Source organism: Sceloporus undulatus, chromosome 1 (genome assembly GCF_019175285.1).
Source record: "Sceloporus undulatus isolate JIND9_A2432 ecotype Alabama chromosome 1, SceUnd_v1.1, whole genome shotgun sequence".
NCBI classification, from domain to species: domain Eukaryota; kingdom Metazoa; phylum Chordata; class Lepidosauria; order Squamata; family Phrynosomatidae; genus Sceloporus; species Sceloporus undulatus.
The window spans coordinates 59061260-59074059 of record NC_056522.1 but is presented as its reverse complement, the minus strand read 5'-3'; the positions used below and the strand labels follow the sequence as shown (position 1 = coordinate 59074059).

General features: G+C 36.1%; 1 protein-coding gene across 1 annotated transcript in view; it reads right to left on the bottom strand.

The window, feature by feature from the left end:
• The window catches only part of STRN (striatin), a 54433-nt gene that overhangs the window by 25743 nt on the left and 15890 nt on the right, over nt 1-12800 (bottom strand). Inside the window, 4 exon segments of the mRNA XM_042465921.1 lie at nt 478-613; nt 5416-5583; nt 6678-6756; nt 8708-8781. Of these exon segments, the coding sequence (XP_042321855.1) occupies nt 478-613; nt 5416-5583; nt 6678-6756; nt 8708-8781 (457 nt within the window).

The following is a 12800-nucleotide window of genomic DNA, read 5'->3' as shown; positions in this document are numbered from 1 at the left end:
TTGAATTTAAATGAAATTCTAACTAATGTGTTTTATAACCTTTACTATACTGAGGAATTTATTCAACCAATGTGCAATCTATATTTGCTGTATTTAAAACACAGATCTGAGAAGCAAGAAGGAAGCCAAGCTGCACTTCTTATCAGTCCAATGTTAAGAAATTAATAGGGTTTTTCTCTTCCCACAATTAGCATTGATCTTGGTCTCTCATCCTCTCATCCTCTCTCCCTCTAGCTCACACACAAACTTATTGAACTGACAACTTATTCAAACTGGAGAAATCCTTCTTGTAGAAAAATGTGGGCTCTCATACCAAAGATTGTGTAAAACTGGCTTGTAAGTGAAAGTGTTACAATTTTGTCCTTGTATTTTGCGCCCACAGAGAAGGATCTCTATGTATACCTGTTGCATTATATCAAGATAACACAAGTTCCCTTCACTGCATGCCTTATTTTATGACTAGAATTCTCCGCCCACCGTTGAAGTATCCATGATTGTTCTCTCTCTTCCATCAACATCGTCATCTTCATCTTCATCACTAAATTCTGCCGCAGCATTTTCAAGGAATTTAAATGTCTCTAGCAGAGAGGCAGAATCTGTCAAATCTGGTTTCCTACATGAAAAAAGCAACATAAGTTACTTATGCTTCTCTTCACTCTGTTTTATTAAGCACAATGTGACAAAATTTTGGATCTGGGCAAGATCCAAAAGTAGACACCCACTAGATGGAATAGTGGCCTCTAGCAGAACTGGAAGGAAGGCAATCCTCCATAGCAGCCCCCTTCCTTCCAGAGTCAGCATTCAAATAGTCAGAAGGGCTGAAGTGGGGAGGACGGGGGAGAAAGCTTCAAAGTTTCACCAAAAGAATATTACACGTAGACCATTAGGACAATATGATTTGTTTTATGTTGCTAAATTCATGTTCCAGAAAGTAAAGGAAAACAAAACATATGAAACACAACTAGATAGAAGAATCAGAATAACATGTATGGATGCTGTACAATAACTTTCCTTTATCCAAAGTTTCAGTGATTTTATTACTTAACATGCATTGAATGTATAAGACTCTCATAATCAATGCTTCATTTAACCATGATTATTCAATAACTCTCAACTAAAATTGAGATAGTTAAATAGTATTCCTGTACACAACAACAACAATAACAATAATGTTTTATCACGAATTTTTTTGCTATATAACTTGGACGTATACTAGGAGGCTATGCAGATAAGCTTTTTCATTATGTTAAAAGAAACAGTAACACAAGGAAAAGGTTATCATTAATGCACTCTCTGTAAAGGTCACTTGGGAAGACTATAAAGGGAGCCAACTGAACACCAGTTGAAATAAGCAAAGCTACCGTTTCCAAAATCTAGTAACATTTTTTCCTATTTATATTATAAATACACTAACAGGACAGTACATTCCTACACATATTTATTTAGATGTGAGCCCCAGGGAGTTTGATGGTGCTTTCTCTCCAGTAAGCGCAAGTGTCTCAGAAAATGTAGAGAACGCACATACAAAGTCAATCAATACATATCTTTTTTGCAGCCAGACAGCACCATACTGTAGAAACATCACATAGTATTCATATCTTCTGAAAGTGTCCACATGTGGCAGCAGAACAAAGTTACAACCCATGTTTGCCCTGGTATTGGATTAACACTTAAAAGGGATCTATGCACATGAAATCCTATATACATAAAATTGAGATATAATGATAATTCATATGTGGCCAATAGATTCTGGTAGTTCTGAACTCTGAGGAACACCATAGCTGTGTTAACATGAAGCAGGCCCAGAACTGGGGCAGGTGCACACAGGATGACTGTATTCTCCACTACATGTAGACTTTACACACTAGCAGATACGTGAGAACAGAAGACATGAAGAAAAAGATGAGATAACACTGTTAAGCTACAAGTGTAGCAGAGGCATTATTTACCATGCCAAGCAATTAGCTTTAAGTTAAGAAAACATTCAGAATTCCCTTTCATACATGTAGCTCAATAAATTATGCAGACACATTTTAAGTTCACTGTCTAAATAACCATGAATATATTGCATGATAATACTGAAACACACAATACAATCTAAGGAATTATCATACTTTGTATTTTTTAAAAGAAAGAGTCTTCTTACCCAACTCCACTCCAATACACAATTATGTTTGTTCATTATTAGTAACAGAAAATAATGCTTATAGAATCCCTTCAATACTCTTTATACTGAATCACCTCAATTAAAAGCAGGACTTCAATTGTATAGTGTTTTTTAAAAATATTCTCTGAAATTCATAGCCAGATGAATATTTGAGAGGATGGAGGGAGTGAAAGATATCACTGCTGTAAACCATCTGAGAAGGCATGGATGGGGAAATAATTTGATATTGATATAAAAGTTATTTCTGCTTTCTGAAATAAAAAAGCAATTAATCAGCTTAAATACTCAGTAATAGTGTTTCCAATCAAGAAGTGTTCAAACAGTCTGGCAGATTAATAGTCATGTTTTCAATTTTAAAATTTTAAAAATTTAAACAGGACTGAACAAAATGAGGAGGGGAAGAAGAGAAAAACTTCATATATGTTTTCATGTCTTGCCAAGGGTGGCCAGACATCCTCCTTTCCCAGGACATGTCCTACATTTCAACCTTCTGTGCAGGAAGAATTTCAAAATATTCTCCATTTTGAGTATGACTAAGAAGCATGAATTTATATTTATATTAGTGATTTCAGCTTTTATTTTGTTATGTCCTACATTTTTCTTGAATGCTCTATACGCCATGGGCAGGTTTACTTTTATCTATTTTATTGTTTGTATGTACAGTGCTGTGTAAATCTACAGCGCTGTATAAATAAAGCATAATAATAATAATAATAATAATAATAATAATAATAATAATAATAATTTTGCAGTGCCTTGTCCTCCTTTGCGGTTATGTCATCTGGTCACCCTGGTTTAGCCTATACTACATTTTGCCTTTTCATCCCATAAAGGAGAGTGTTACAAACACAGATAAATACAGTGGTTCCTTCCCTTATGTGGGTCATCAATTCTGGGACACATATACCCACATGGGCACGTGTGCCATTGCTTTTTCTGGTGCATGGCACAACTTCTTCCAGAGCAACTTCCAGCGTATGCTGGAAGCTGTATAGGGTGCATTGTATATGTACAGCAAGACCGTCTTCCTGCTACCATTTTCAGTATGAGTAAAATGCTTTCATATTCTGAACTGACTTCTTTTGTCAAATAGCCAAATTAGATTGTCATATGGTGCTGCCAAAAGGCCTTTTATAGCACAGGGTCAGGAACTGATCTGCAGTTTGCACTGACCTCATAATACTACCCTTCCTCTAATTGACTGTTTGATGTTATCATGGTAACCACATGATCCCGGAATAGCTGAAATCACATTGCCAGTAACAAAAGAAGGCAGTAAGAAAGGGAGGGTCTTGAATCCAAAGAACCCTAACTAATGTTCTACTAGCAAAGAGAAGGTTTTCTGCTTTCTCCTGCTTGTGCTGGCATCTATACCTTCTCTTCAGTATTGGAGGATCCTTAAACACAAAATTTGATCTGAGATAGGAGACTTCAAGTACTGTATCAACAGAAAATGAGGGGAAGTTCAAGTCTCCTCTTTAGGCTAGTGGGAGTATTTTGATGCATTCAAGTTCATAGGTGTTAAATAATGAGAACCAATGTGGAAAAGGATAAACACACAGAAAGCTCCAGGTTTAAAACCTGATCTGACAGCAGCATTTAAAATTAAAATAATAAACTCTCAAATTTGCTAAAAAGTAGGTTTCCAAGTAACATCATTATTACTGCAAAGTTCCTTCACAAGTCATCATATTTGATCACTTGTATGAACATATTTAAATCATCCATCTTTCTACAAGAATGCCTAGTTGAAATGTACCTAACAGACTCCATCAGTTACAACCATTTAAATTGTATAGAATATATGCAAAATACTTGAAATATATTTAACATATATTTAAAAAACAAAAAACCACATATTGTTTTATAAAACATCTCAACATACTACCTGGCATAATGCAGATGTTCACAATATTTCTCCAATACAATCAGATTTTGTAAAGAACAGAATTTAAATATTTTTGGCTCCCATCCCATCCACATTATGCTGTTCCCGAACTATTTACTCAACTTGCATAGGGAAAGGTAAAATTATTAAAATAAAGAAGTAGGGATTAAAATGAAAATTGGCATACCACACAAAGCTATGCCCAAACTGATAAGGCAGTTTCATTTGCTGTTTTTCTTCTACCAAAAAAATGTTAATGCAAAATGCATCCTTGACATTCACAGCAAACACTGGAAAAGCTAGATGTTAATAAAGGTTACATTTTTAGTACCCCTTCTTGAGTTCATGCTGAACTGTGGTACTTATCTTTTATAAAAGTAGGGCGCTGATCTGAAGAAGAGCAACATTTCATTCATAAAACATTATGAAATATATGTGAGTAGGATTATATCTGTCAAACTATCAAAATAATGTTTCCACTGATGGACGTGAAATCTTCCAGGATGCATTCCAAATCACATGATGCTCGAGTGTAAAAGTTTTCACCGGGATCTGTACATTGGCAAATACATTGGCTTGCATAAAAGGTTCTACAGACAAAACAAATACTTCTTCTTTGAGGAAGCATTTTGACACTCTTACGCTACTTTGAGGAACAATAAATAAAAGACTTGCGCTTTAAAAAGTACTTTGTTGTCTGGTACTTTTTCCTCTCACTGATTTATAACTACTCTGATAAGTAAATAAAAGCAAACTCTCATCATCACAACTGTCCCAGAAGAAAAATAAAGAGACTACTGTTTTCCTGGATCCAAGGTTTTTCATACAAACAGTTTAATGATATTCCTCTTCCTCTTTCCATTTGTACTGTATCTGTTCTAAACTGATCAGCAGAAGTGAGCTACTAACTTTTATCATATTAATACACTGAATTATTGTAATGACATATTGGGAGGTGAACAGCAATGTTAAGACAGAGCATTCCTTTCAAGATTTACACAGTATCTGAAAAACAGATTAGTCAAAGACTCAATAGTTTTAGCCAAACTTGATGACTACAATACACTGTTAGAGTAGGGGTGGGGGAACCCTCACTAATTTTGCTAAATGATGCATATATAAAAATGTGAGGTCCCTATATAGTTGTATTCCTTACAAGAAATAGAAATGGGAGGAGAGAAGCCTATTTCCTAGACACAATCACCATCACCCCATAGCATATGTTTGTGTGTATGCACACTGTTTGAATGTCTTGTCTTATTGCTGTTACATACTACATTACTGGAAACTTTAACTTAAGTAGATTTCTTTAAGAGCATAATTGGTACTTCTGGTATTATCTCATTATCACAACACTTACCCAATCATCACCTTTTCTTTAATCTCTGCATCTGTGCCATTCACCATTGATTCTTGGTTTTTGTCATTATCCCTTTCTGGCCCATCACTTGAGAGACCCAGCAAAGTCCGTACCCGTTTTGACTTCACATCCAGTATCGTGTCTGTGTATCCCACCTCTTGGAGGTATCTGAGTGAACAGAAATTACGTCAGGTCTCGGTGGTGTCAAAGATGTTGCATTGAACAGCTACGATCCACCCAGAAATGATCAACAGTTAAGTGGTAGGAAAAAGAATGTGGTTGTGTGCTGCTGACACACCAGGCTTGCAAATCATCTTGTACCAGCTGCAGAGGGGATTGTCTCTTGCAGTACCAGCCTCTACAGTCCCCAGAAAAGCAAACAGCTTTGCTATCCATGTATACACAAATACGTTATTCATTATGTTAGTCAAAAGGGGAAAAATCTTCACACATTTTTAACCACAACATTCCTTGAATATAATCCCAATGAATTTCATTCAGAACTTCATAAAGAATAGCAGAGCTGATTTTCACCTATGCATCCTTCCCCTAAATCTCCTTAAAAGGTTGCTCCAAAGGTTTGGGCAACATTAGAAGTGGTTTGCAAGATAAAGTGGGAAATGTGCAAAAATTACCTCCTTTCTCTCTTCTTCCTCCAGATCCAAACTGCTGACTTTTATAAACACATTTCCAACAAAATGTTGCAAAGACTTCAGCAAAGAGACCACGAAATTTTATAGGAATTCCTATTATGCTAACTGGTCATTCTGCGTCACTGTATTACCTTCTAGTTTTCCTTTTTATTTAAATACTAACATAGGCCCAGTACAAAGCATCAGCCCGGGGCCTATTTTAGGGCTCCGGCAGGCTGGGCATCCATACATGTCTGCACACCTAAACGGCACTTGCCGGAAGTGGTGGTGTCATGGCGCGTGAGCGTCATTATGGCACTCCTAAAAAAAGAAGCTGCTCTTCTGGCAGAAACATGTATCAGCATCCAGATGTTGTAGTTAGGAGTTCACCTTTTATCTTAGAGCAATCATAAGGGAGTTGTTCGGAAGAAATATAATTGTAACATATGTACTGTCAAACACACCTGTAGCCAGAAACTGACTGAAGATGCCTTTAGTAAATACTGATACTAATGTATCTTAATTATGTAAATCTTTTCAAGGATGCACTCTGTCTGGAGTAATATGTAAAGAATGACCATGCACAGAGGAGTTTATTTATACAACAGGAATAACTTTATGGTAACTTACTGTCTGAGCAACTGCCGTCCTTGTTTCCATATCAGTTGACTATTTGGCTGTGACTGGAATTCAGTTTCATTCCCTTCATCTGAAAGATTAAAACTAGTATAATAAACACATAGCAAGGAGACACCCCTGCAGCAAACACATCTCTGCAGCCCTGGCCGGACATGCTTCCCCACTCTATGGCTCTCTGGCTTCCTCCCATCCCTCCCTTCTGCCTCCTTTCACTGGAGTGAAAAAAATGTGCTGAATGATAAGCTTTCAGGTTACCACTGTGCATAAAACCAAAGGCAAAGGGAGATAATGAGAGGTGGGTAGGCTGGCATGACCAGCAGGATTGGGAGCAGCAGCAGAAGCGATTCTAGAGCAAAGGGAGCCACACTCAGTATGTCTGTGAGCACAAGAAAATATTTTGTGTGTATGTGTGAGCTCATGCCCGTGTGTGAAGCTCTGTCTTCAGGAAATTCCCCCCCTCCCCCCAGTGTGCATCAAAACAGTGCATGGAGTGGAGGAATGAGAAGCAAGCTTAATCCCTCCCCATTTCATGTGCATACATATGCATGGCCATATGTAAACAAAATCCCAACTCTTTGTGCCACTTGACAATACTACTGACAAACACAAAGCAGTGGAGATACTGTATATCCAAGAAGTCTTTGGCAGTCAGAAAGCACAAAGAGGGAGGGGGACAGCATAAAAAAAAATTAAAAAGTCGTTCATCACATATCCCAAAAATCCACCCTCTCCAAAGGTATCCCACTCCTCTGTTTTGGTGGAGGAAAAGAGGAGGAAAGGTGTCCTAGAATCTTGGTGGTCCACCACAACGAAACGAATTTAAAGGGGGTTCACGGTAAATAAAAGTTTAAGAACAGCTGAGTTAGAATACTGCAGCAAAACACTGCATAGGGAAAAATAATAATAAAATAAATATATTGGACATCAGCCCATTAGCATTTCTTCATTCTCAGACATTTGTGGATTTCCCTTTACTCAGAACATGGCACATTTTAGCATGTGTAAGAAAGGCAAGTAAGTAATCATCACACCGATTCACTTATATCTATAGAATATGCATTTATTTCTTATACTCTCACAATGAAGGATTGCAGCAATCAAGGAACTATATGAACAGAGAACAAGTTTAAATCATGCATCATTATTCAGAACAAAAAAAATGAAGCTTTGATGAATTAGATTTCAAGCTCTGGTTTATTTGCTTCACTTATTCAAACATATGTATCAAGAAAAACACAGACTGAGAGAAAACTATTTATACTGATGAGATTCTAGGAATCTAGAAGCAACAGGTATGCTCGTATTTATTATAAGCTCTTTGCTTATGTAAAAATGGATGGGTTGAAAAGACAGAAACACAGATTAGCATGTTTGTATACATGTCCTGCTGAAAACATCCTAAATCCACACTAGAGCAAAGCAGTAAGAAACTTATTAGGTTGCTTCACAAGAGTTGTTTTTATGCTGTAAATTTTACAGAATAAATCATGGTATCAGTATTGACCAAACTGGCTCTGTTTTAACAGAGAAAAAAAGCAAGGTCAGTTTGAACAATGCTGGTGCTATGATTTAGAGATCAGGTAAGGCATTCTCACTCTGCTCTCTTGCAATCAAATTTCCACTACCTTGATATTATATTATTCCTGCCCTAATTTTATAATGAACACAGGTGAAATTTTTAAATTGTCTTTGAGAATCTGGATGAACAGCGTACTTACAACAGATTTTAGGACATACCAAGTTTTACTTAAGCCACTGACAAAAACCACAGAGGTTAATTTTAAGATTGAGCAGACAGAATAGGAGGGAGGGATGCACATGCAGATCAGCGAAGTGTGAACAATCCTACAGCTCATGCCTGATCCCTAAATCCTGGTGCCTGTTGCACCCACATCAGGCTAAGTCAGCACAAAACGACAGCTTTGTCTTCTGAAGATGCAAACACAACAGGAGGGTTTCACTAATACTAGTTCAGCTTTGTCTTCTGCCCAGTTGTTTCTGCCAAACAAATAATTTCTTACCTGAATCATAGTTGGGAGGTTTCATGTCCCCCTGATTCAGCTCAGTGCCATACTTTAATTTGTGGTATTTAGCTCTATAAGAGAAAGAGAAAACCATTTTGTATATGAGCTTGTCCTCTTTTAAAGTTACTCACAGTAACCCCCTTCCCATGGCAACTTTCCTGAAAATGTCTTCTCAAAATCATTTTTTAAATCCTAGAAATATCACAAGCCCATTACTGTCTGTCATTTAGACATGCTTGGCATATGAACAAATAACAATGCATAAATGAATCTTGCAAGGCTAACTCCTACAGAAAAAGGCCAGTTTGGCTGCCAAACCTGCAATCAAAAGATCTGAAAAATCCAGTCCAGCAGTGCCTAGAAAGTCTGCCAGACATGAAGAGAAAAGGTAGAAGCTGCTGCCAAGCTAAGATAAATAAACAATCAATGCTGCCAGGAAAAGCACAGAGGCAGGACCTCTCTCAAGGAGAGGTTTCTTGCATTCCTTACTAGAAACATAACTCAAAAGGCATATATGTGAAGAATCTTGTCTTTATTTTGTCCTCACGTGGAATTATGAGTAACTTCCTCAGTATTCTCTCTCCTGCAGGAGAAAATGAAGATTTCTGCACAGTTCGTGAAAGGTATTGCCTCTGGGGGCATTAGTCTACATAGAAACACAAAAAAAAGATTATGTGCCAAAATGTGTTTCCTAGGCAGGAAACAGTATTGTCTAAGCTAAACACATTGTCTCCTGTATAACAACATGTTTTCACTACCCCAAAAATGTTTCTGGGTAGAAAACATGTGGGGGGGTTTGCACTGAAAAAGTATATTTTTGTGCAGAATAATTCCCCAAATGACTTCACAAAATGCAAAAGATTTCCAGCTCTGCACTATTTTTCATATTATTCTGCCATGAAACAGAACACTCTTTCCAGTACTATTACATATAAAAAATTTCCTTATTTTGAAAATCTACCATATAGGCATGGAGGTGAGTCAGACCTCATGTTCAAAACAAAAACAACAACAGTGCACCTTATCATTTTATTTCCTAGAAAAAATATTGACAGTGTTAAATGCTTGAAATATATAAGAACAGATACTGCAACCTGGTGGATGTTAAAGAAACTACACCTTAAATAATTTAGGATCAATTACATTATGCAAGCATGCCTGCGCAAATCATCTCTTGCTCCTCAGCTTCTTTTCTACATCCAAAATATAATAAAAACGGTTGTACTGCACTAATTATGAACTGACTTTGTAGTGCGCCAAAGCAATGATGATAAAGCACCAAGTAAAACAAAGACAGGGACTGTTCTCTTCACAAAGTCTTGCAAAAATATAGGTTTTTTCAGTCCTTCTCTAAAAGATCACCTAAAGTTTAGAAAACATCAATAAGGCTGAAAGAGTGCCTGTTCCCATATGAATTTGATATCATCAGAATTCCTGCTACGTTTCTCACAAGCCGAAGAGCCTAGGTTGGTGAAATTTGCATTACACAGGGCTTTCTCTGACTTTCTAGGGGACAATCAAAACTGCATTACTTCATTTGACATTTGATTTCTAAAACTGGCTTTTAAAATCATTTTTAGTCTGTTTGTAAAGAAAAAATTAACTTAGTTCACTGTACATCACTCTGGAATCAGATGGGATCATTGTTCATCACTTTGGGATTATTATGTTTATTTATAATAAGTAAATAAAAAGTTTGGAAACAGACTCTGAAAGTAATACATGAAAAAGGCCATAATAGCTGTCTAGTTTGTATAAAAGCCTCTTTATGAACAGAAAGTGTAGGCACAGCTCTCAGTTCATAAATATGTGCCAACATTAAAATGTACAGTGAGCACTCCATATCCATATATTTTTAATCCATGGATGGGGAAATAATTTGATATTGATATAAAAGTTATTTCTGCTTTCTGAAATAAAAAAGCAATTAATCAGCTTAAATACTCAGTAATAGTGTTTCCAATCAAGAAGTGTTCAAACAGTCTGGCAGATTAATAGTCATGTTTTCAATTTTAAAATTTTAAAAATTTAAACAGGACTGAACAAAATGAGGAGGGGAAGAAGAGAAAAACTTCATATATGTTTTCATGTCTTGCCAAGGGTGGCCAGACATCCTCCTTTCCCAGGACATGTCCTACATTTCAACCTTCTGTGCAGGAAGAATTTCAAAATATTCTCCATTTTGAGTATGACTAAGAAGCATGAATTTATATTTATATTAGTGATTTCAGCTTTTATTTTGTTATGTCCTACATTTTTCTTGAATGCTCTATACGCCATGGGCAGGTTTACAGACTCTGAAAGTAATACATGAAAAAAGGCCATAATAGCTGTCTAGTTTGTATAAAAGCCTCTTTATGAACAGAAAGTGTAGGCACAGGTCTCAGTTCATAAATATGTGCCAACATTAAAATGTACAGTGAGCACTCCATATCCATATATTTTTAATCCATGGATTCAAGCATCCATGCTTTGAAAAAAATAAAATAAAATAAAATAAAATGTATAAATTCAAAAAAAAGTGAACCTTCATTTGCCATTTTATATAAGGGACTTATACAATGAGACTGGAGCATCCATGGATTTTGTTCTCCATGGAGGGTCATGGAACCAAAATCCAGCAGATACCAAAAGCCCACTATATAATAAATATGGGCCTGCCTTAATACAGAATTTGAGTATATTCCATAATAAATATGGAATATACTCAAACTACTATATCCAGTAGTTCTTATTAAACTTAGCATATCTAGCCAAACATAAAAAACAAAAGAGATCATATGTTAAGCTTTTCCCAATATTTATAAATCTTCCAGAGTGTTATTTACTCCTCATATTCCTTCTTATCACGTGTTTCCTATTTCAGAAAGATAACTGTGGCGTATCAAAAGAAAGAAAAAAAGGATTTGGGACTTACAGTTCTAGTACATTTGCGATATCCACTCTACATCTCTTGAGATATATTGTAGAATTTATATCCTTATCGGCTCTGTGCTTTATCGGTTTAGGTACATACAGCATTTAATTAAATTATAGTCCTGTTAAGCATATGAGATAAACCAAATATTCCCACGATCTTAGTTCTCCGTCTCCCTCTTTCCTCCCCCTCTCTCTATATTTCCTCACACCTCCCCATTCTTCCTCTCTTTCATTTATTGCCTCTGTTTTATAGTTTTTCATTCGAGCTGTCAGTATATCCATCTCCATTGCTTCATATAATATATAGAGCCATTCATCTTCAGTTGGTATTGTTGGTTTTTTCCATAGTTTGGCATATACCATTCTTGCAGATGTAACCATATATATAATTATGCGTTTATTTTTTCGTTCTTTTTCTTTATCTACTATTGTAGTCGTCATATTTAAGAGAAATAGTAAAGGGTCGAAAGGAATTGGACTCTGCAATATCTCTGACATAATAGAGTGGATATTCTTCCAATACGTTAGTGCTGATCTGCATCTCCACCACATATGAAAAAAGTTAGCATTGGACTTTTGGCACTTCCAGCACTTTGTATCTCCAGTTTTATAAATCAAATTCAGTTTATTCGGCGACATGTACCAGTGATGGAACATCTTAAGAAAGTTTTCCTTATAGTTTTGACATAGGGAAAATCTATTGCTGTCACGCCACGTTTTTTCCCATTTTTCTAGATCTATATTTTTTCCTACTTCTACAGCCCACTTCAGCATTGTGTCTTTGATTGTTTCTTGTTCCAGTAGTCTTTTGTTTATAAGTTTATAATATTTGGACATATGACCTTGTTTATCATCAAATATTATTTCATCAATTTCTGACTTTTCTTTTAAATTTATATTTTCTTTGTCTATTTTATATCACTCTCATAACTGTCTATGTAGATACCAATCTTCTAGAAGATTTTCTTTCTTCATTTGAAGCAGGGGTTTAAACTCCCCTTTTTTTTATCAAGGAGATCTTTATAGGACAACCAATGAGTAGAAGAGTAGGTTTTTATTCTTTGGAAGGGCGAGCAAAATTATCTAAGTGCTGGAGTATATAAATGTTACAGTGTCTGAAACTGTTCTTAGGAGGAAAAACTACTCCCTTATTGTAGGGCGGGCATGATAT